The 19,886-nt window shown below is 39.2% G+C and overlaps 1 protein-coding gene across 4 annotated transcripts in view; it reads right to left on the bottom strand.

The window, feature by feature from the left end:
- Positions 1-19,886, bottom strand: part of KCNT2 (potassium sodium-activated channel subfamily T member 2) — a 322,338-nt gene that overhangs the window by 48,924 nt on the left and 253,528 nt on the right. For all 4 annotated transcript variants that reach the window (XM_075936723.2, XM_075936724.2, XM_075936725.2 and 1 more), the window contains 4 exons: positions 17,433-17,544; positions 8,680-8,781; positions 5,324-5,407; positions 3,531-3,659 (listed from right to left, as the gene is read on the bottom strand). In XM_075936723.2, the coding sequence (XP_075792838.1) occupies positions 3,531-3,659; positions 5,324-5,407; positions 8,680-8,781; positions 17,433-17,544 (427 nt within the window). The remainder of the gene's footprint in view (positions 1-3,530; positions 3,660-5,323; positions 5,408-8,679; positions 8,782-17,432; positions 17,545-19,886) is intronic.

Below are 19,886 nucleotides of genomic sequence, written 5' to 3'. Positions count from 1 at the left end.
ACAACAGATGGATGACCAGGAAAATAAAAGTGTACTTTCATGGATGTTTTGGTGAACTTTCACTTCCAATTTCGTTACAATTTATTTGGAAACCATTTTCCTAAACTCCTCTGATAACCCAGGCATTTCATTCATTTTAACAATGATCATCCTTCCTATGGACATTGGCAATTGGAAGCTAAGAACGATAGGGAGACATATTATTCTAGGACAAGGTATTCAGATATACTAGTAATGTCTCTGGTGGGCTAAGTGCTACAAGCAGAAATAAAAAGGTGTTTGGTTTCAAATTGGTATTCTATGGCCTAACATCTTGTGACAGGAGGTTACTTTGTGATACTGATTAGCTTTCAATTTCTTGGATTCTTTCTTATTGCTGTAGAAAAGCTATCGACTAGGACAAAATTCTGCAAGATGCTGAGCAGAGTCAGCTCTTATCACCTATAAGAGTGGTGCCTCACTTCTCCGGATTAAACTCTTAGGGCACATCTACACCACAGAGGAAGATTGAAGCTGCCCCTGTCAATCTTATAGCATTCAAATGAACAGTCTAGTTAAGACCGCTAATTCGAAGTGAGAGGGGCACTCTGGTCGATGCCAGTTACCTTGTTTTCACAAGGAGTAAGGGAAGTCAAAGGAAGAATGTTCTTCCTGTGACTCCCAGCAGTGTAGACAGCACCAAAAGCTGAGTTAAGCTACTTCGACTTCAGCCTCACAATTAATTTAATTTTGGCGTGTAGTGTAGATATACCCTTGAGGTGCACAGAGCAACTTCTTTGAACTAAAAAGTGAAAAGGGGAAGAAAAGATATTAATGTGTAATGCCACAACACCCTTACTTGTTGAACCATAACAGCGCCACCATAACAGCTATACTAAATTTAATGAATAGTGGCAATAAAACATAAAGATTTAAATAAATCTGGGAATACTGCACTGAAGACTACTACAGCAACCTGTAGAAGTCATAGAAGAAATCCCTGCCTGTAGATATCTACACCTGGGCAACTGAAAATACTACAAGACAATGTCTATTATACTAGTGATTCACTTCCAGAACTCTGCAGCTATATCTGGAATCATATGGCCAGAATTTTCAAAGTTGTGTGACTACTGTAAGACACCCAAATCCATATTTAGACATTTCAGAATATGGCCTAGATTTTCAAAGGTTCTGAGCTCCCAGACTTCTCACTGATGTTGAATTGTTAGCACCTTTGAAAATCAGGCCAATGTCTTTTACTTATTCATTTCAATTTATAAAACCAGGGGTATTTGGATAAACATTATGTATATCTCTGAGAAACTCAGACTTAAACTTGGATTTACCATGTTTAAGTAGCCAAAACGTACCAGGCATCACAGAATATTAAATAAAGTTCTTCACTCCTCCCATATATCACTCCCCGCCCCATCTTATAACAATATTTGCTTCTTCAGAAATCCCTTTATACATGACATACCTTGCATGGTACCATAGATGATTAACAACAGATTTGGCATATTTTGGACTATTTCTTGGCACCCGCATTAGAAAATGTTAACAGATTGCATGTGTCTGTACATACATTTGGATATTGAGAGTTGTATGTCTAAGACATTTTTGAAATTGTTTTTCAGTGTGTCTGTATACATGATAGAGACTGCAATAGGCTCCTGTAATATTCAGACTCACTGAGGAATACAGGCAGTCCCCGGGTTACATGGATCCGACTTACATCGGCTCCCTACTTACAAACAGGGTGAGGCAACCCCGCACTAGCTGCTTCCCCCCAGCAGACCAGGGAGACGCGAAGCTAGCGGGCCCCCCCCCCCCCCCCCCAGCAGACCAGGGAGACACGGAGCGGCTTTTCTCAGCAGACACCTCAGCTTGAGAATAAAGGACTGAGGGAAGTGAGGTGTGGGAGAATAAAGCTGAGCTCTGGAGAAATGTTTGGCTAGAGTTTCCCCTACAATATGTACCAGTTCCGACTTACATACAAATTCAACTTAAGAACAAACCTACAGTCCCTATCTTGTACGTAACCCAGGGACTGCCTGTACCCAAGAATGAGTTTCAGTTTTCAACCTTAATTTCTTGTCTTTCCCACATGTACCTGATTATTAATAATCACTTTCCTATATACAGTTAAGAAGTATATTTAAGAAAAAAGTGAAATCTCAGAATTGCAGGAGCCTACTGCAATCTGTAGCAGGAAATCCAGCTTTAAACATCTATTGCATTTCTGTTTCTATAAGTTTAGCATCTCCTGTGTTTTGACAAGTGGAAAATGATTGATTATTTTGGTGTTAAGACATAATTCTCTCGACTCCTATGTCGGTAACCTCTTCTATGAGAAACACTATCAACTATGTTAATCAAAACCAATGTAATAATTGACATTTGTGGAACCAGAATTTTGAGGATGACATAATCATATAGCAAGAATCACTGCAGTGAGCCTCTCTCCCCCTTGTCCAACTTTCTCTTCCCCAGCATTTGCCAGTAGCAAGCTTTCTGCAAAGCTAATACCCATTACTTATAATATACATTTACTATGAATGTTAGTAACTAGGATGCTAAAAAAGCCAACCTTTAATATTCAGGAAGAGCCAATATTATAGTGTGTAACCCTGTTCACTAACTTTACTCCTCATTTTACATCTGATTTAAGGCGTGCCCACACCCCATTGAGGTCAGTGGGGCACCATGCAGATCTCTCTCCAGGTACAGGTTTAGAGTTTTGGACATGGATCACCCTTTGTTTATCTACTACTAAATGAAAAGAATACATTTACTACTACATGGCTTGATTGCTTGAAACAGCATGGTAGGCAACAGCTATGGTATTATATAACATTTCCTCTTTGATTAAAAATTTATTAGAGTCAATACAGTACTGTATGACTCATGTAACTATATATCTGTGGTGCAAGAAGACAAAAGTTCTTACCAATAATGGAGGGGGAAGGCCCACCAGCTGGGGGTGGGTGTGCATGACTTCCCCAAGTGACCCCCTATGGCCCCTCTCTGCTCCCAGCCCATGACCCTCATACTCCTCCCCTCCCCTCTCCATCTCACATTACGTGGTGGAAGGGGGCTGGAGTGATCCAGCAGCTGAAGTAGCTTACAGAGAGTTCTGCTCCTTTTTCCATAGCCCCTCCCAAAGGGAAAAAGAACAGAACTTCCAGCCTCTACAAAGCTGACATGGTTGTGTACAGGTCTGGGGGGAGGAAGGGAAGCAGTTGTTGGGAGGGGCAGTGTAGAAAGGAGCAGAATGCTGTCATCTCCTTCAGCTGCCTTATCACTCCCAGCCCTGCCCCTCAGGTCTCTGCTCTGCATACAGAGGCACGGCAGTGTAGGGACTGAGTTTGACCTGCAGGGACTCTTTCCAGCATGCAAAACTGGCCAAAAATAACTTGCTGATCCAGCGTGCCATGCTGGACCATTTGTACCACTGCTGTCTGTATATTACACTATCAGTGTATGAATTTGTTACTGTGTGGTTTGGATTATCCAGACAAGAAATAGGTATATTCAAGCAGGCAAACCTCAGATGTTGTAAGTTTTTGGGATTCAGTTCTATAGATTCCAATAGGGATATCTCCTGTTGAAGAACAAAGTTTCTGGTAGAGTCTGGCATATGTCCTAATCCATAGATCATCTTCTGTGATTTTCATCTGGAATAACAACAGAAAGTCAGGTTCTAATTTTTATTTTATGTTTTGTTTTGTTTTTTCTTCCTAAGGACTTTCCCAAGCAAAGGCCTGCGTGCTTTAGAAGGGAACCTCTCAGACACAGTTTTAAAATTCTTTGGAAATTCTTTTACTTGCTGCTTAATCTCCAGTGTTAGATCTGAGAATAAAAGAAAAGTAAAATATCTGGCAGCACTAATAAAGTGTCATGGAAAGCTGAAGAAGCATAAGAAGTAATCTGAGTTGAGACTAAAGAGAACTGTATCTATTTTACCTGTTACAGTAACCTAGTTCTTTGAAAAATCAAAGTAACGCTATTAAACAAAAATGGCATATAAAATGAATTTGAAAATTCTTGCACATCTTCTATGACAATTTAAGAATTATGACTGAAAAAGTGAAGACATTTGGATACAAGTAATGTGGGTCCAATTTAAGATATTGTAAATCAACTTGCATCCTGTTTAACAGCTGGTGGGGGCAAGTATTGTTAAATCATAGAATCATAGAACTGGAAGAGACCTTAGAAGGCCATCAAGTCCAGTCCCCTGGACTTAAATTAACTTTAAATAAACTTTTTAAACAAAGTTCTTATAGCTCTGTTAAGCCCAGTATCCAGTCTTGTAAGCCCTTTCTTACATGATTGATCCTATGGAATTCAATGAGGACCATTGATGTAAGGCACAGATTGCAGAACTGATGCCCCGAGGGCCCAATACAAAGCCCAGTGGAAAGTTTCCTGTTGATATCAGGAAGTTTTGGATCACGTCCTCATCCTCTGAAGCACTGACAGTATTGAACGTATTGAACAATATTGCAGCTTCTTACAGTAAACTCAGAATTTTCAGATTCAGTTCAGCTTATTCATGTTGTGAATTCTCTTTCACATTTAGGCTACTGGGCTGAATATATTATTTATATGCCCCCTGGGCCAATTAATGCTATTTTCTTTTCCTTTTAAGACTATCAAATGCTTTGTACAAATATGTCCTTGTTGGTTTAGAGATCAGCCTTGTCCAAAGGAGTTGCTATGTTACTTATGAATAATTTGGGAATACTGAAATATCTAATAAACAACAAAGCCTCTGACTTCTTAGGAACAGGAAATGCAACATGTGAAACTCAACTAACCCTTAACTTCCATCTTTATCTGATATTTAGTGCTCAATTTTATCCTAATTTTACCAACAGGTAAACGAGTGGTGTAGCACAGGAGAAAGTCATAGCCCATTTTAGCTTTACATTGCTAATCACTTTCATGAAATTAGGTACTGTTCATATTATTTCAATTCAGCTTGTTTAAAGGTTTGTTACTCCATGCAAAAACATATGATAGCCAACCTATGGAGGTTTTTTTTTAATCTTTATTGAAATTCTGAACACTGTCATAATGTCTGCAGTTCTTTTCTCTGACTTTTTTTCTTTACATATCTTTTAAAGTTTGTTTTGTTTTGCAAGTAAGCAAAGTGGTTTACTTTTCCACCTATTTTTTCCCAACACCTACTCTAAAGATAAAGAAAATAATGGACTTGCTTGAACTCTCATAAAAGAAATCACAATATGAAAAGAGCAGTGGCATTTTCAGGAGACTACAGAACTTCTTATCATACCATTTAATCATCTTTTAAAAGAAAAAAAAAAAACCTTACCGAGCAAAGAAATCCAGATCCTGGTGTGGTATCTAGTCCCAACAGTAGTCTTGTGATAGAGATCATATAATCCTTCACAAATGACTGCAAAATAAACAGAGAGAGAGAGAAAAATAAACTTTAAGTGCACAGGTAAGCAGGTCAGCAGTGCTATGTGTGAATTCTGAACCAAAATGTATTTATTCACCACTGATCATTCTTTCCTTGTAAAAACACAAGGCATTATGGACTCTTTAATTAAGAGGGGAAAGACATAAAAAGAACCCAGAGCTAGAATGTAAAACTAGACAAATTTAAACTGTAAATGAGGCATCTTTTAAATGAGGCTGTTGAAACAAACTACCAAGGAAAGAGGTGGGTTCTCTCTCTCTCCAGATCTTCATACGAAAACAAGATGTTTCCTGGAAGAAACGTTTTGGCACACAAGCTACTGGGTGGCTCAGTGCAGAGGTAAATAAGTGAAATTCTATTATGTGTGTTATACCAGAGGTCAAACTAGACCTGGTCAGGCAAGGTATGGGCTGTGGGCTGGACTCTCAGGCAGGGAACATCTCCAGGGCTCAGAATGACGGGCTGCTCCATCTACCTCTCTGTGCCAGGGAGGGAAGGGGAAGCTTTGCACACTGCCCTAGCCCTCCGCATAATCTTCCAACTCCCACTGGCCGGCTGGCCAATAGGAGCTAAGAGATTGAGCTGAGGGCAGGGCAGCCAATGGGAACTGGCCTATAGGAGCTGAGAGATTGTGCTGGGGTGGAGGCAGTATGTGAAGCCTCTCCCTCATAGAGGACCACAGGGAGCAGCCAGCTGCTCTGAGCCCTTAGGCTGCAGCAGGCAGGAAGCCTGCCTGCCTGAGGGTCCTGCTGAGCACTAGCCAGGAGCTGCCTAGCTAAGTGCCTCCTGGCCAGATCCTGCCTATGTCATCCCAGCTCCTCCCGCATCCTAACTCCTTGTCCCAGGTCACTGGCAAAATACTCTGCACCCCCCTACCCATGGTCACATCTCCCTCCCAGACCCTGCACCCCCTCCAATGCTCCTCCCACAGGGCAGATTCCTCTCCTGCACCCATACTGCCTCCTGGAACCCTGCCCCAGGTCACAGACCCTTCTTTCACCCAAATTCTATCTCAGATCCCACACCCTCTCCTGCATCCCAACCCCCTACATCGAGCTCCTTTCTGCACCCAACCCACAGAGAGTTATCCATGCTCACCTTCTATTGTAACAAGTCTGACAGAATCAAGATAGACTCAATATAATCATGATGGCCAATGTTGCAGACATGAGTCTATGGCCTTTACTGCAGGTTAATCTTACAGCTTGTTTACACCAGAAGTTGCACTAGTTTAATTTAACACGTGTTATGGTTAAACTAGTTTAGCTAAGCAGGTGCAAAAGACTGTGTGCATTGTCTTATCTTGATTTAAAATAGACTTATTTTGATTTAGCTTAAGTCTATAGAATCATAGTACTGGAAGGGCTCTCGAGTCTAATGCAGTCTAGCGCAGTCCCCTACGCTCATGGCAGGGCTACATATTATCTAGAACAACCCTTTATTCAGTTTAAACTAAACTGGGATATTCTTAACCCCTTGTTCCCCCCTTCCCTGCCCCGCCAAAAACAGAGATCTGTTCCTGATCTGGGGCAGGTACGAGATGGGTATCCTCACCACTAGGCTGTTGCTTCTCTCCTCTCCTTCCCTGCCCCCTGATTTGAAATTCCTTCCTGGAGCTCAGAAACCTTGCCAATAATATTTTCATCAAAAAGATATGAAGAGCTTTCATTTGGACAAATCAGGTTTTTTCTATGAAAAATGTTTTGTCAAAAAATTCCAAACCAGCTCTATTGACTGTAAATTGTTTCCATCCAGTAATAGCATTCTGTACAAAGAGAGAATTCTGTATGATCATGCATAACAGAAAATATAAAACACTGAAATGGCAGGAATTAAGAACAAAAATATTTTCCTGAAAAAGAGTGTCCTCATTCAGCTATCCCTTGTAAAATAATACAAAATTCAGTGTTCATATTCTCGAGCAGGATTAGACTATCTCTTGTAAGTAAATTTATTTCCAAAATATGCAGCAATTGATGAATAGTTTTCAATGTTTTCGTTTTCTTCTACTGTATTATATTTTTGAAGCTACATACCTGCTTACCTCCTGTACTGAAAAGGTTTGACAGATATACTTAGCCTCAGGAAGTTGCTGTTCACACTATCTATTTGCTCTGTTTGAAACTAGGTTTGCGATTAGAGGTAATAATACATGTGCACGCAAACTCATTTCTGAAAAACTGAGTTTTTGGGGTCACATCACCGTTAAGTTAACTTCACTTTGACTGCTCTATTAGAGCTAGACTCTATTACCACAATTCACTTCACATGGGTATGTGGAGTAACGTATCATTTCATGTAAATAAGTGTGGCACAGTTCTGAACTACGGGCTTGTTACAGCAAACACATGTGACGTCACTCAGTAAATCGTTCTATTGGTTTCAGTGGGATTGCTCAGCTGAGTTAAAGTCAGTGATTTGCAGGACTGAGATCTGACTTTATTGAGCAAAAATCTCTGTGTAAGTAATATCATAATCCAGATGGGTGCTTGCATACAGTATGCATTATTAATGTGTCTTGTACTTCAGTTGTGAAAAGCTCCAGGTGCAATCTTCCAGTGTGAAGAGCAGGAGAAAGTTGCATAGTGTGTTACGATCACTGTTGGGTTAGTGAGTAAACAGACATTAACATCCAGGGCATACAAATGACCTCTTGGCTCTACCTTGGCATCACCTCTTGTAACGCTCATGGAAACTGGATTTTATTTTTGTTCCTTTATCGGATTTTTTCTTTTTTGCATTGGATTGGAACACTTCTGAGTGTTGTAAATGATCCTTTCTTTTTTCCTCTTCTGATGAGTTTCCTGGTGCACTCAGAAATCAGGGCCCACCAGAACTTGACCCTATGTAACCCTAGTCCTGCAACCAGTTCTGTGTGAGTGGATTCCCGGACATTCAGACTATCCCACTGTATGAAGCCCTTATTTCAGAATCATCTGTCTAATCTCATGAGGATTACACACTTATAATAATGTCTTTAAAATGTTAATATTTTACTAAAACAATTATAGAATTTTAATATTATTGTAAAGAAAATAAAGTTTTTCCTCACACTACTTTAAATATAACTCTTCAGTGTGTTTTTCATATATTAAAAGTAAAGCAAATGTAACCTGATGCATAAAACATCAGTCAGAATACAATAAAATATTACAAAGTGGTTCATTTAACAGTTACATATAAAAAATCCATGCAATGAGGAAGTTTATGTATTAGAGAACAGTATGCATTGTCATAGATAGTACCTGGTACAGAAGCGTATCCAACATACTGATGCTGAAAACCCTTCCAGCAGCAAAAGGTAGTCGAAACATAAATGCCAGATTAGAACCCTTCTCCCGTTCTTTCTATTCAAAGGTTAAAAATAAAGAAATAAAAATAATTTTAGAGATTCCTTTTTTAATTTAAAAAAATACAGTATATAATGTTACAGTGGTGCTTCCTCGAAACAAACTGCAGCTACTTTTTCTCCCAGTGTAGACAGTCATTTGTATTTACAGATAGAAACCATTGCCAATACTAAACACAGGTGTCAAGATCAATTATTAAAGGCCCAACTGTTAGTTATGTTGCCTGGCTTTCTCCTGGCTAATGCAGATTCTGGCACCTGCATGGAGTCCTGAGAGTCCATACTATCAGATCTGCTTGCCTGATCAGGCCCCTTGTGGGTGATTCTGTCTTTGGAAGAGAGGAAAGGTAGGGGTGCTCTTATTGGGCCTAATTCAAAGTCCCCTACAGTTAATGGGAGTCCTTCTGTTGACATCAATGAGCTTTGGATCAGGCCCACTGTACCTAAGAAGGAGGCACTGAACCCTATTGGAAATTCCCTCTCTGATGTCTGAGGGTCGTACAGGGAGCTACTAAGGAGAAAATAAGAAGAAGGGTTCTACTGCAGGGCTTGGGAGGTTGCTGAACAGGGAAAGAAGAGGAGGTGGAAGCCAAAAGGGGCTGGAGGCTCCTGCCTTGATACCTTTGGGGAAGAGAAACAGCAAAAACGCAGGAACAACAGTGATGCCTCTTTTCCCTCTCTCCTTCATCTTTAAACTACATTAGGGTCCAGCTGCTGCCGCTTGTTTCCGTGGCTATCAGAGGGGAGAGCTAGCAGATTTGAGGCATTTTTTCTTGTTTCAAGAAATCAGCAACAAATGAAATACAGACTTTCAGTCTAAGAGATGGCATGAACAGTTGGTTAGTGCAGTAAAGAGACTCTGCAAACTTCAAAATGAAAGAGACACATATATATGCAGAATGGCAGGCTGCTGCAAGCAATGTGTCATTGATGTGTTCTCATATTGAATTTCATCATACTATCACATTGTTGTTTTTCACTGTTCGACATTTTTGTTGTGAAAAAATGTTGGTTTGTCTGAATACTATGAAAAAAGACACAAAATAGGAAACATCTTTCCAATATATATATATATATATATATATATATATATATATATATATATATATATATATATATATATATAGTATGAAATTGATAGAATTTCTTTTAATGACCACATTCCTTTTTTTGATCCTTTTTTTGTAACTTACTATCTCTACTAAAAATTAAAATGTGATTAGCTCCTAGATGGTTATTAAACAATGAAGAGTGACTATATAGATAAAATCCCCACCTCCAAATGCAACAATGCAATCCATTGTTTCCCTAAAATTATAGCATTGCAAACATCTTACTGTAGTACTAAATATATCAGAGAGCCAGCTCACTAGTGTTTGAGTGTTCATCTGCTGTATGAATAATGAAACATCACTGTGACTGTAACTCTTTCTGTCCATGGAGATTTGTGGCAAGTAGATAATTTATTGATTACTCTAGTCATCACTCATGCATTTTTTCGAGATGTAACCTCAATTTATTACTTGGTTCAAATGAAAACATCAAGACGCTTAAATTATTGGTTGCTTGTGCTTGCAATCCTCTCATATGCAAAACTCACATTAACTTCTACAGGAGTAGTGTCATCAGAGAAGTGTGAGCAGTAGAGGCAAGATGCTTCCCGGGCCTACTGGTGTGAAGAAATTCCAAGCTGAACAAACTCTGTGGAGATTAGCACATCTCCTGTCATGTCATGTCATTGGGAACCAGTGTCACCAGGTGCTCTATTTTTCTCTACTGCAGTGGGGCACTAGAGAAGAGACCAGCATGGAGGGAGAGTATAATGGGAAGCTGCTGTCTCTATAACAATGGATTGCTGAGCTGCAGCTATACAATTTACATTATTTTACAGCAGTCACCTCAAAACAACTTGCAGTAGGTCTAAGTGAAGCTCTTCTGTCTCCAACTACTGCTGCTGAGCTTGGCTTCCACTCCACTTATCCAGTATTCTCCACAGCTGATGCTTCCTGTGGCTCTCTGTGGCTGGAAACAGTGAACTCTAGCCAATGGGAGCTGCAAGGCCCTGTGCTTATAGAGCCTTTAGGTAAATAAAGAGATATGGACCTGATAGTGGCTTTCCCACAGCAGGCCTATGGAACACTTTGAGGAACTCTGCTCTCAATGAACTCTCGCTCAGCTCCTTCTGTGATGTATTCTTAATGATTATTTCCATGTACTTCACTTTGTAATACTTCTAAAGCATTTTAGTTTCTGATTAAATATATGGGACCCATTTAGCATGTTTCTGATTAAATATATGGGACCCAATCCTGCAGATTTACATTAGCAGTTCTTCCATTCACAAATCGTTTCACTGAGACTAGTCATGAGAATAAGGGCTACTTGTGTAATTATTTTGAGGATCAGGCCTATAGATTTGATAACTGTGATGAATAGCCACCTATTGTATAGTGGAATAGAGTTGAAGAGATTTCTTGTTCATTTTTATGAACTAAATCTTACAGGTGTGTGCTGAATGTATAAGATAGTTTTTCATTCTCTATTTTGATGTAGATATTTAATCTTCAATAAATTAAATTATATACACTCTATGAAGCCTTTTAGATTAATGGCATAAATATTACACGGATGGAGAACAGGCTCTGGATTCAATGGCCTAGCAGCAAACAAATGGAAGGTATAAAAATGTAACATTCCTTGTACTCAGTATAGTTTGTAGAGCTTTCTGTTTTGTGTGGCAAAAAGGAGGGGTGGGAGAGAGGAGATGTTTTGGGAATATATATAGGCTGATGCTTAAATTTTGAAAAGAAGGAGGGAGAAAATCCTTATTATCCCTGCTCATCTTATTTCAAAACAGGAACTTGGACATGGGGGGGTATTCTCTTTATTTTAAATCCTTCAGATTCCATCTTTCCTCTGCCTCTTATTACTGGCTTGTTTTTCTTTACTTTTGTCTAAGTGATTTGTGAGCATTGAAATGCTCCCTCTGGCATATTTTGCCCAGGTAACTTGTGCTTTATCTTCAGGCTCATTGGCTTTCCAGAGATTTCTGCTGCAGTAGAATGCAGAAAGCTATCAGAATGCTGCAGAGTTGTTTCACAATAAGCATGGTACCCAGCTGTTTGTCCAATGAAATGTTTGGAATTACTTCATGGGAAAGGAGGCAGTATAAATATATTTGGAAAAACTATTGCTAATCTAGGAGCACGAGAGAAGAGCTTGGGACAAGCATCATTTGTTTAACCACAAATTCACATTGATTTGTAAATTGCATGTTAAAATGCAGCGGTCCTAAAGAGCATTTGATTGGCCCTTCCAAATGAATATGTCTTGTGCCTATGTCCCTGTGGTCCAGGTAAGGAAGCTCTGAATCTTTGGTAGACATTTTTTTTTTAAATCACAGCAGCAGATGACTTACACCTAAAAGTAACTGAGAACTAATGGTGAGATTGTAACAGCATCTCCAACTCTCACAGAACTTTATAAGACGAGAAACATCACTATGTTCTCTCAGTCTGCAAAATACTTGATCAATATTTTGTTGTGGCATTTTACACTGTGAACTAGAAAGCTAGGAAGCTTCCCTCACAGTGGGCCAGGCCTGTCAGCTATACCATATGTGGTACCCTTCAGCAATGCTTCCCTTGGTGTTTGTTCTTTGACATTCTCAATTTCTTGTGTTCCTCCTGTGTTCTCTGCATCTACCCCATGTGGGGTTTTACTTTGTGTTTGGACCAAATGCCTTCCATTCTCTCTCTCATCTCATGATATGAACATCATATTAAAAAACACTTTAAAGAATGAAGGAGCTGCACTGGATGGGTGTGCTTACACTGTAGAGGGAAGGTGTCATTTCCAGTCCTGCACTGGGTCTGGCTGAGCTAGTGGACTAAAAATAGAAGTGAGAGGCACTAGCTGCCCAGAGTAAGATCCCATCCAAGATTTGAGGTATGTGCTCTGGCAGCTAGCCCCTCCTGCCCCTTGGGCTGCCATGGCTACAATTGTATTTTTAGTATGCTAGCTCTTATAGAGCTAGTGTGGGCCTGTTTAATGAAGCTGGAAATTATAACGCCCGTCTCCAGTGCAGACACACCCAGTAACGTGGAGAGAGCTATGGCAGCATCTGAACTTGGCATGCTCCCTTCTCTGGTATAAAACATCTCAATTGGATCAGATCATTTATGGATCTAGCCCAGTAACCTGACTCTGACAGTAGCCAGTACCCCATGATTCTGAGAAAGGTGCAAGAAACTGGAAGGGGGAATAGCTATGAGGCTATAAAAAGAGTATGTAGGTATGTGACTGGCTTCTAGAGAGGAACCGTCAAGTGCCCTTTAAGTTTTGACAACCTTTGTATCTGTTCATGTAGCATTTAAGACTGATCCCGAACCCAGGAAAAATAGTATTCAGAAGGATTGACTCATGTTTATAATCTTTACATTTTAATGAATTCCTGTTATTAAAATCAGTTTAGAATTCAACAACAACAACCTCTAGTATGGGAAAGATGGGAACAGAAAAAAATAGGAACCCCTTTATATGTAAATACCACAATGAAGGACAGCATCAAAGTCTGTTAATTATACTAAGACTGTACTAAGATACAAAGCAATGAAGAGGAAAAGAAATCTTCCACAGAGTTGAGTTTAAAATATAGGGCCAGGTCCCTACCTGAAGATTATAATTTCATCTCCATCGAAGTTAATGAATTGACACCAAAATTCAGATGCAGCTTTAACCATATTTGGGTTTTTAAAAAGCCCATTATGTCACTTCTGAAAACCAAATGGCTAATGTCATTTCAGATATATTTATCTGCATTTATAACTCAAACAGCAGTAAAAAGTAATGGAGGAAATTTGCACTGGTGATTTTTAGCCTTTAGAGCCAATTTCAACGTGTTTCTTATGGTAAAAAAGAATAGCAGAATATCAACTGATTACATATGACTGTATACATTATTTTCATATTATTAACTGTCTGGTTGAAGGAAAAAATGCATTGCCTCTAAATCAGTAAGGATAAAATTGTTTTAGCAAGTAAGTAGTTAGTTTAATGAGAAATCAATGGACACTAGGATGTTTTCTATCCTTACTTTCAAGATTTTCAAATAAGTATTCTGTAAAATGTCCACCTTGCCTGTTCTTCTTTGAAAGATAATCGTTTGGCATATGGCTTAAACATATTTCATCAGCTGTTTTTTTTTGCTGTCCAAAAAAGCTCTTGCATTGTCTGATGCCAGCTGTGATGGTTTGGTTATAGGTTTTTTTGTTTGGTTGTTTGGTTGGTTGTTTGGTTGTTTGTTTGGTTGGGTTTTTTTTAAGCAATGAAAGTTGCAGCTGCAATAGCAGATGGCATTCTTCTGCAAATAAGATTTCTTGCTTCTGCAGCCCATTAAGCCATGAAGTCGGTTTTGCACATGTGTGCATATATGAATTAGCTGAAGGCAACTACCCAGCTTTTCAAGTCTATCTGAAAATGAGGAGTTTAGACCAGGAATAGCAATCCACTACTGACCATATAAGATCACTTTCACTCACATTGAAAGAGCTAGGAGAAAGTTCATTAAATTGCTGTTCTTTAATTTCCAGGTCTTATTCACTACTCTGTGTGCATGGGCCTGTAAGTTAATCAAATGTTGCAGCACAGTAACCCTGAATTTTCTAATACCTTTCAGCAACCTTTTTTTCAAAATACTCATGCGAGGCAGAAAAGACACCTGGAGGTTCAATACTGATGTCAGTTGAGACAGGTTGTTAACCCCTCTGAACTACTTTAAAAGCACTTAAAATGTAAATAAAGAGTGGAAATGGCTGTGTTAGTCAGTATCCTTGTCTCCACACAATGGGTATGTCTAGACTGCATCCCTCTGTCAGCAGAGGGATGCAGATTAGGCAGGTCGACACTGGAAATGAAGCGGGGATTTAAATATCCCGGACCTAGTTTGCATAAAATTGGCCACCGTTTTTGCAAACTCAGCACTTTGTCAGCAAAAAGCAGCAGTCTAGAAAAGAAAGCCTTTTAAGACAGATACCTTATGCCTCCTGCAAGGAGGTTTACAGGGTCAGTAGAAAAAGGCTTTCTTTCTTGATAGATCCCCCTCTAACCTGCTGATTTTTGCTGACAAAGTGCTGAGTTGGCAAAAACAGCGGGCATGTTTATGCAAATTAGTCATGGGATATTTAAATCCCCGCTTCCTTTCCATTGTCGACCGGCCTAATCTGTATCCCTCTGCCGACAGAGGGATGCAGTCTAGACATACCCTATGTGCTGGAGATATAGGATATGCCCAGAGGTCTCTATGAGTCATAGGGCACCAAAGAACAACATTCAGGATACGTCTAGACTACAGGCTTTTCTCGAAAGAGGCTTTGTCAACAGAACACAGTGGTAGTGTAGACGCAGGTATATTTTGTTGACAAAAGTGAACTTTTGTCGACAAAACTATACCCGCGTCTATACTACCACCAAGTTCTGTTGACAGTAAGTTGACATAACGCGGCAGTTTTGTTGACGGCGGTAAACCTCATTCTATGAGGAATAACGGCTTTTTTCCAAAGAGTTATGTCTAAAAAAGGTGCTATTGCATCCACACTGCTTTTTCAAAAGAGAGTATATAGACTCTCTGTCAAAAAAGCAGCTTGCTTTCTCAACAAAACTGGCTGTAGTCTAGACGCTCTTTTTCGACAGAGGCTTTTTCGACAGTATCTGTCAACAAAAGCATGTTGTCTAGATATACCCTCAGAGAATACATCCCTGAGGAATTTCTAGCTATTGGTATTTCATGGTCTAATAGGATATGTCTCCACTGTCACCCTAGTTTGAACTAGGATGGCTAATGTAGGCATTCGAACTTGCAAATGAAGCCCGGGATTTAAATATCCTGGGCTTCATTTGCATGTTCCCGGGTGCCACCATTTTTAAATGTCCCGTAATTCGAACTACCTGCCCACGGCTACATGCGGCACGAACTAGGTAGTTCAAATTAAAGCTCCTAATTTGAACTACCATTAAACCTCCTTGCAGGGGGGCTTCATTTGCAAGTTCGAATGCCTACATTAGCAACCCTAGTTTGAACTAGGATGGCAGTGTAGACATACCCATACAGCATTGCAGATATACTAGTAGTGCATGATTCCAGCCAATCTTACTCCACTCTTCTTACAGAAACCACTGGAAAAGTGCTAGTACGAGAAAATCTCAGCTGCAAACCTTCTCTATGGGTGAGGGAAATGCTCCAAGGAGGCATCATAACAAAAACTGAAAGGAGAGAAATTGAAGAAAACAGGAAACAAATGAATAATCAAAGAAGTATGAGTAGTTAACAGGGACCCAAAGGAAAATAAATGTCAAGTGGAGAAATAAATGGTTCTAGTCTTAACAACAATTAAACTGCTACCAGAATCTGAAATGCTTTGAAATTAAAGAGCCTCCCAGCATTGTGAGTACCTGAATATAACCTTCTAAAATTTTGCATCTGATCAGAGCATGTGCACATCAGAATAACACAGGAATTGATATACTGTATTACTTTTGAATAGTTGAGTTTATTGTTCTGCCAATAACTCATGTAGATGGAAGGTAGGCAGCAGTCAATCACTCATGAGAGGGGACCCACCCACGGATTAGTTTTACTTTTATTATTGCAGCATCCAGCTTGACAGTTCCTGACCAGAAGAGATCATGGTCTCTTTCTCAGTACCACCTAAAAACGGAGGGTAGCAGATGATCTTGACATCTCTCCACCAATATTTTTCCTATTCAATCAAAATAATTTTTTTGCAATTCTCCATCATGTACAAGAAGGTGGCTGAGTGAGTGACTAAAGTTCTGATTTCTGCAAATTGCTTGTATATAAAAACTATTTGACTCCTACTAGTTTGTTAATGCATATGGAGGCAGCAAAAATTTAAAGGAAAAAATACTGTCTACAGGACTCAGATCAGAGAAGCTGACCTAGCCATTGATCAAACACTGTTCTTAGCAATTCAGAATTTCTGTCTAACTCCCTGTTCCCCATGCTCACCAAACACATGACCTAAACAAAAGTAAAGATAAATATTTAACAAAATTTTAAATAATACTCCTACATTTCTCCCCTGGGAGGCTGGTGCTGAGAAGAGCAAATTTTACAATAAACCAACGGTAAAATCTTGGTATCAGAATATGTAACTACAGACTCACTAAATTGACTTAGCATAATGGTAATAATATGTATTATACTCCAACACATGCATATATATTAGAGCATGTGCATGTATTTAAGTGTTTTAAATCACTTGAAAAGTTTTCCACATTAATTTCCTAATAACCTCTTAGAATATTGCATGGTGATTTTTAAACAGGTACAGTTCATGTGATTTTGTTTCCTTGAACAATACTAGTGTCAGCCTACAATTTCAGAAATATTTGATTTTAAGTTTTGTAGCAAAGTTGATGAAACTAGATAGAAACAAAAAAAAAAAAAAAAAAACAGATTAATGTTCAAGTAAACCTCAAAAAAAAAAAAAAAAAAGGCTTTCTGGAATGCCTAACCCTTCAAATACAAAGCTGTTTAAATCTGGTTTGACTAGTCTACCACAAAGCGAGTAAGGAATAAGCCAAGTTGATGTAATCTTTAACCCATTTATAAAAAGAAGGAATTCTTACCTTTTCTAATTTTGATAGTGCAAGAGAGTAGCAGTCTTTGGCTCTGAACTGCATGAATCTCATATTAGCTGGGTGAGTTAGTTCGGTGATAATGCTTAGACTGGAAAACAACCTATATATTTAATGAAATGTTATAATTATACCTCAAATTCTCATAAATCACTTATTTTACATTCTTCTGCACTTTATGCATATCCCCACATTTATAATTAATTGTAAAATAATTCTGGCTTTTGACACAAGATTACTCATAACTAACAGCAAGAAATGCTGCACAAAATATTCTCCATAGACTCAGGGGAAGCAAATGTATTTTAGAAGTGGAGCTTGCTAGCTTTTAATAAAATAAACATGTACTGCAATTGCTACAGGTTTTCAGATGACACTTAATCTCTAATATGACACTAGTCTATATGAAGAGAGAAAAACCAAGAAACATTTAAAGATAATTCTTGTATGTAAACTGCCAGTATTAAAAATAGGGTTATACTCAGTTATTCACCAATGATTTCTCTTCTTGCTGTTGTGTAAATGTCTGCAAACTATACAAGCCACCAACGTACTTAATGTAAAGCTGAAATTAACATTTGTTGAAAAAGCAGTGACTTAAATTGCTGAGGAAATCAGATGTGCCATAGAGTTGGACTTGAGATATTTACATATGTAAAAGGCATTTAATTTGCTATCCATTGAATTAATAGATGAGATACTAGATTGAAGCCCCAGGGTCCTGGGGAATTTTAGGATAAAGGGAAAGACTATAGAGCAGTGGTTCCCAAACTTTTTGGCATCACGCACCCTTTTTGATTTTTGAGAAACCCTTACCTCTCGCTCCCAAAAAAATAGTAGCAAAACTTGGGGTGGGATTAATGAGGTGTGTGTGTAGCTGGGTCACCTCACGCCCCCCCTGGAATTTCTTCATGCGCCCCCCGGGGGGCACGCCCCCAAGAGCGATAGGCCCTTACTTCAGGTGTTTCACTGTCCATTGGTTAGGCAAGGAGACTACTAGCATTCATTTAAACATAGGCATACAGTTTCTCAACCCTTTTGCCCCATTATTAGCTGAACCTTCTCACCTCATAACTACGTAGGAAAGCAACTGTTTAGGTTGCTGAGGTTTTACCTGCTTACTCATCAATTGACCCACAAAATCAGTTGAATTCCAGGTCCAGTGGTCCCTCCCACAAGGCTGGAGAGGGGGCCGTTAGTAGTCGGGAGGCTTTCACCCGCCCACTTCCCGTAATTCAAATAGTGCTTGTTTAAGTGGCCAGTACGGAATGGACTGTGGTCTAGCTGGTTTTTTGCCTTCCTCACAGAATCATGAAGACACAGGCTAAATAGGCATAGAACTCAGGCATTGCATAAAGTGAGTCAAAACCTAGTTTCCAGTGTGTATAACCAAGGGTCACAAGCAATAAATAAAAGATATGGGATTTGGCTGGTGAATCTCAGGTCTATGGGGAAACAGGAGACCTGAAGTCCTTGAAAACTGAAATCTATATTTCAGTTCCTTCTGTTCCCTTTTCAGCAGGAAAGGCAAAGAGATTCAGCAGTGCAAGCTGAATTCTGGGGAAAGCAGTAGAGAGCTCACCATGAGTTATGGGCTATATGATCATTGTCCTGTAAACCCCACACTTGATCCACCTAAATGCCGGGTATGGGAATATGAGTGGATGGTACCCTTCTCTAATATTAAACTTTATTTTAGTTTTGAGGGACTGCTTATCGTCATTAGTGTGTTTGTCCTTCTCTTCAGTATCTTGATCACTGGAGAAGTGTAACACATTCCCACTAGCCTGAACACATGCTTTTTAAAAAAAGGATCACTTAATACTGTGTTGGATGTATCACATAGGTGCTTCTAAGCACTATACTACATATGTATTTTCAATAGCAACTGTCGACCTGGTAAATATATGGATGTGCTATGAAGCCAAATGCCAGAACTGGGGAGAACAAGGGATACAGTTTGCCTCAAAATTTCAAAGTTTAGATTTCCATGGTTTCCAAAATAACAACACCAACTGTTTTCTTCTAAATAAAAAATGTTGCTGAGATTTGAGAAAATTGAAGGATTCCATTCTTATAATTGAAAACTGCATTAACCTTATCATTTGTAACAGAGTAGGCTATGTCTACACTGGGAAGTTATTTAGAAATAACAAGGTGAGCATCCTAACTACCAAGCCTGTTATTTTAAAATTATTTCAAAATAATGGGCTTGTTATTTGGAAATAATAACCCCTGCTTCTAATGAGGAATAGTGCCTATTTTGAAAATGTTATTTTGAATTAGGGTTAGTCTGAATGCTCAGCAGCTGTTATTTCAAAATAATAGGCCTCCAGAAGTCTCTCAGAGCTGCACTTGTGGCCTTTCTGGTCTGGGGAGAAGAGTCAAACCTCCAAGATCTCCACACCAGACACCGCAATAAAATGTCTATAGCTGGAGTGCCAC

The sequence above is a fragment of the Pelodiscus sinensis genome, chromosome 9 (genome assembly GCF_052426305.1).
Source record: "Pelodiscus sinensis isolate ZL-2025 chromosome 9, ASM5242630v1, whole genome shotgun sequence".
NCBI classification, from domain to species: Eukaryota; Metazoa; Chordata; order Testudines; family Trionychidae; genus Pelodiscus; species Pelodiscus sinensis.
This window is presented reverse-complemented; position numbering and strand designations above follow the sequence as displayed.